Source organism: Camelina sativa, chromosome 12 (assembly GCF_000633955.1).
Source record: "Camelina sativa cultivar DH55 chromosome 12, Cs, whole genome shotgun sequence".
NCBI lineage: Eukaryota > Viridiplantae > Streptophyta > Magnoliopsida > Brassicales > Brassicaceae > Camelina > Camelina sativa.
In genome coordinates, this window is record NC_025696.1 from 10,030,991 (window position 1) to 10,034,536 (window position 3,546).

Here is a 3,546-nt window from a genome sequence, read left to right on the forward strand (position 1 = left end):
AATAAATAATAATAATATAAACTACAACTAGTGGTCCCATACCCACTAGCCATCTAACCACAAACACATTCAACAGCGGAATTTACCAACCAATATTCAATAATAATCCAATAATAATTTATAACCATATTCCAACGTAATCAATATCCAAAACAATAGAAATCATAGAACCAACAACCTAGCAATGTTCTAATGACCCAACTCTAGCAACCTACCAATGCCAGACAACATAAAACCGAGTCCCTAGAATATCCTCATCTTCATTGCCTTGATTCCACGATCACACTTTGCCTTTACCTGCACCACAAACACATATTGCAATGCATGAGTATTTTATAAACACTCAGTAAGGCAATCCTCCCATCTACTGGGCTATACACACAAGCAATAGAGTATCAATAACCATCACATAGCAATCAACAAACGACATTAACAACTAGGACTTAGCATCGACCGATGCCACACATGCATCGACCGATGCCAAACAGGGAAGCATCGATCGACACAGAAGCTGCATCGACCGATGCAAGTGTAACTTGCATCGACCGATACCCAGTCTGGATCGACCAACGCATGCTCGACGTAACACGAAAACCCTAGAGTTTTACCTGCCGTCCTCGCACTTGCATCGACCGATGCAAGATATGCATCGATCGACGCAACGTCGAGCACCGTGATTTTCCCCGAAGCTTCTCGCCGGATCTTTGTTCCTACAACCACAAAACTTGATCCCAAGCCACAAGAAAGCTTCCTAACGTCCATAGCAACAATCTAATACGTCTAACAACACACAACAAGCAGATTAATCGATTCTCTAGCTTAGATAAGCCATGGTCCTGCACTTACCTTTACCACAGAAGAAACTAAACCTCAAACAATCAAGAACACGCTCCCAGGAAGCTCCTACAACGATCCCAGCTACAGATCTCTACAGAAACGCCCCAAATCTCCAAGAAATCACCAAGAACTTTCAAGAACTCTTTCTCCCTTCTCTTTCACGTCTAACAAGAGCCTCAATTACTATCTCTTTGGTCAGTGGAATAATAATAATCATCTTTCTATTTTGATGAGTTTCTATATGATGTTCTTTGATTAAAATGTATAATTAAGTAGCTAATGACTAGTTCTGTATGTGAAGACCCTACAAAGAAAGGGCAGTTAGACTGGACAAAACGGTACAACATTATTCGGGGAATCACTCGAGGAGTACTATATCTGCATCAAGACTCACGGCTCAGAATCATACATCGTGACCTCAAAGCTGGCAATATTCTCCTAGATGTCGATATGAACCCAAAAGTTGCTGATTTTGGAATGGCGAGAATTTTTGGGATGGACCAAAGTGCAGCTAATACAAAGAGAATAACTGGGACACGGTATTTGCATATTACCCTTTATATGGCATATGGATTGAAGCTTCAATAATCTTTTCATCCGCAGAAATGTACTTAATTTAATTAGCTTGTGTTCTATTCTTGCAGTGGTTACATGCCCCCAGAATATTTGATGCATGGCCGATTCTCAACAAAATCTGATGTCTATAGTTTCGGCGTCTTAGTTCTTGAGATTATATGTGGTCGAAATAACAGATTTGTCCACCAGTCAGACACAACAGTTGAGAATTTGGTCACATACGTGAGTACCAAAGAAGAAACTATGTTTTTGATTGATGATGAAACAATTGATTAATTAGCCAACAATATGATAAAATTGTGGTATGTTCTTGATTGATGATTAAATTATGTTACAGGCATGGAGGTTGTGGAGAAACAAGTCACTAATAGACCTAGTGGATCCAACCATTTCAGATAATTGTCAAATGGAAGAGGTGACAAGATGCATCCACATTGCTCTGCTATGTGTTCAACACAATCCCACAGATCGCCCTAGCTTGTCGACAATCCACATGATGCTCACTCACAATTCCCTTCAGTTACCTGATCCTCAACAACCTGGATTCTTCTATCCAAATAGACGCAACCAAGAACGAGATGGTCTGGAGTCTATCCAGTCCAGGAACAGGGTTATTTCCCACACTATCAATGATGTAACTGTTACAGATCTTGATCCTCGTTGAAGTTGGAACTGTTTGACATAAACCATGCTTTAGGTATTCCATTTTTTTTACAGCTATAAGTTCCATTGAAACGGTTATGTGAGATATGTGACCTTATATATAGTCAATCAAAGTTTACAGACGAAGTCTTCTACCTTTGCTACAATGTAATATCAGCTCTCTCTTTTAATTTTTCCAAATTGTATTTATGATCAATAACCAAGGGATTCTTGACGTATAATATCAAACCGGTTTGTTGACTTAACCAGTCCTATATCTTAGGCCATTTTTTATTAATGTTTCTCGATGAAGAAGTAAGTGTCTTGCTTATCTATTGCTTTTCAGTACTTGTGTCATTTGTGACTTGAATATTGGTTCCACTTTGTTCCGCACGGTCCTCACAACGTGTATTTATGGGTTAGGCTTTTCTCTCATGGCCAGTCTAGTCCTGACAACCTGTATTTGTTTATGGGTGCCGCGTGATTCGTTGACCTATTTTTCATTTAGAAAAAAATAACGTTCTCAAGAAGAAGATATTTTAAAGACATTGATGGAGAGGCTGCCTTTGATTGTCTTCCTTACTTCACATTTGTTTATATCTGGTAAGATATATTTTTATGGGTTTGTTGTTGTTAATTGTTGTGTTTCTAACCTAATGTTTTGTTGACAGGAGTGTTGTCAATGAGTATACTTACCGTCGAAAACAAATGCAATAACACAGTTTGGCCGGTAATCTTCTCATGGGATTCACATATCTCCACCACCGGCTTCGCTCTTAGAAGCGGGGAAGCTCGTGCCCTACTCGCACCGTCTTCCTGGTACGGTCTTATCTCCGCTAGGGAAAATTGATGTGCTCCATAAACTCAACAGGAAAATTCTCTTGCCTCACAGGAGACTGTGAATCTGGAAAAATCGAGTGTCCTGGTACATACGATTGGTCTCCAGTGACATATGCCTACTTTATAATCGATAAAGGAGGAATCGACAGCTACTTCATCAGTGTCGCGCACGGTTACAACCTTCCATTAATGGTCATCCCATCGTCACAGAGTAGCCGACGGACATGTATCAGCTCAGGTTGTGTGGTTGACTTGAACAAGACTTGTCCAAATGATCTAAAGACACTGGTCGAGGGAAAACCAATCGCGTGCTGATAGATTTGATGAGAGCAAGAACACAAAGGTGTTTAGGAAGAATTATATTAGACTCTCATAATTTCAATGATACAATATACATTCTCTTATATAGAGATTTAGTTTCCTATTTTAAGATATATATAAATGTAAATAATACATTAGAGATAAATATTAACATTCCTAAACTATATATTCTAAATCTTCATGTATTCCATATTCTTGGACAATCATCTCGACCGTCGATCTCTTGGTTTGATCTCCGGTTCTCCATATCCCAATACCCCCCGGCAAGCTCATACGTGGTAACACGTGTGAGATTGGACAAGTCTTCATAATAACGGCTTTATACCCGGC

At 39.4% G+C, this 3,546-nt stretch overlaps 1 protein-coding gene and 1 pseudogene across 1 annotated transcript; both read left to right on the forward strand.

The window, feature by feature from the left end:
* LOC104733350 (cysteine-rich receptor-like protein kinase 14) lies at window positions 1,117–2,077 on the forward strand. Its single transcript, XM_019233519.1, has 3 exons — window positions 1,117–1,376; window positions 1,482–1,635; window positions 1,751–2,077. Exons 1-3 carry the CDS (start codon window positions 1,117–1,119, stop codon window positions 2,075–2,077), a joined length of 741 nt encoding a protein of 246 aa, XP_019089064.1.
* The window catches only part of LOC104733351, a 3,796-nt pseudogene continuing 2,856 nt past the window's right edge, over window positions 2,607–3,546 (forward strand).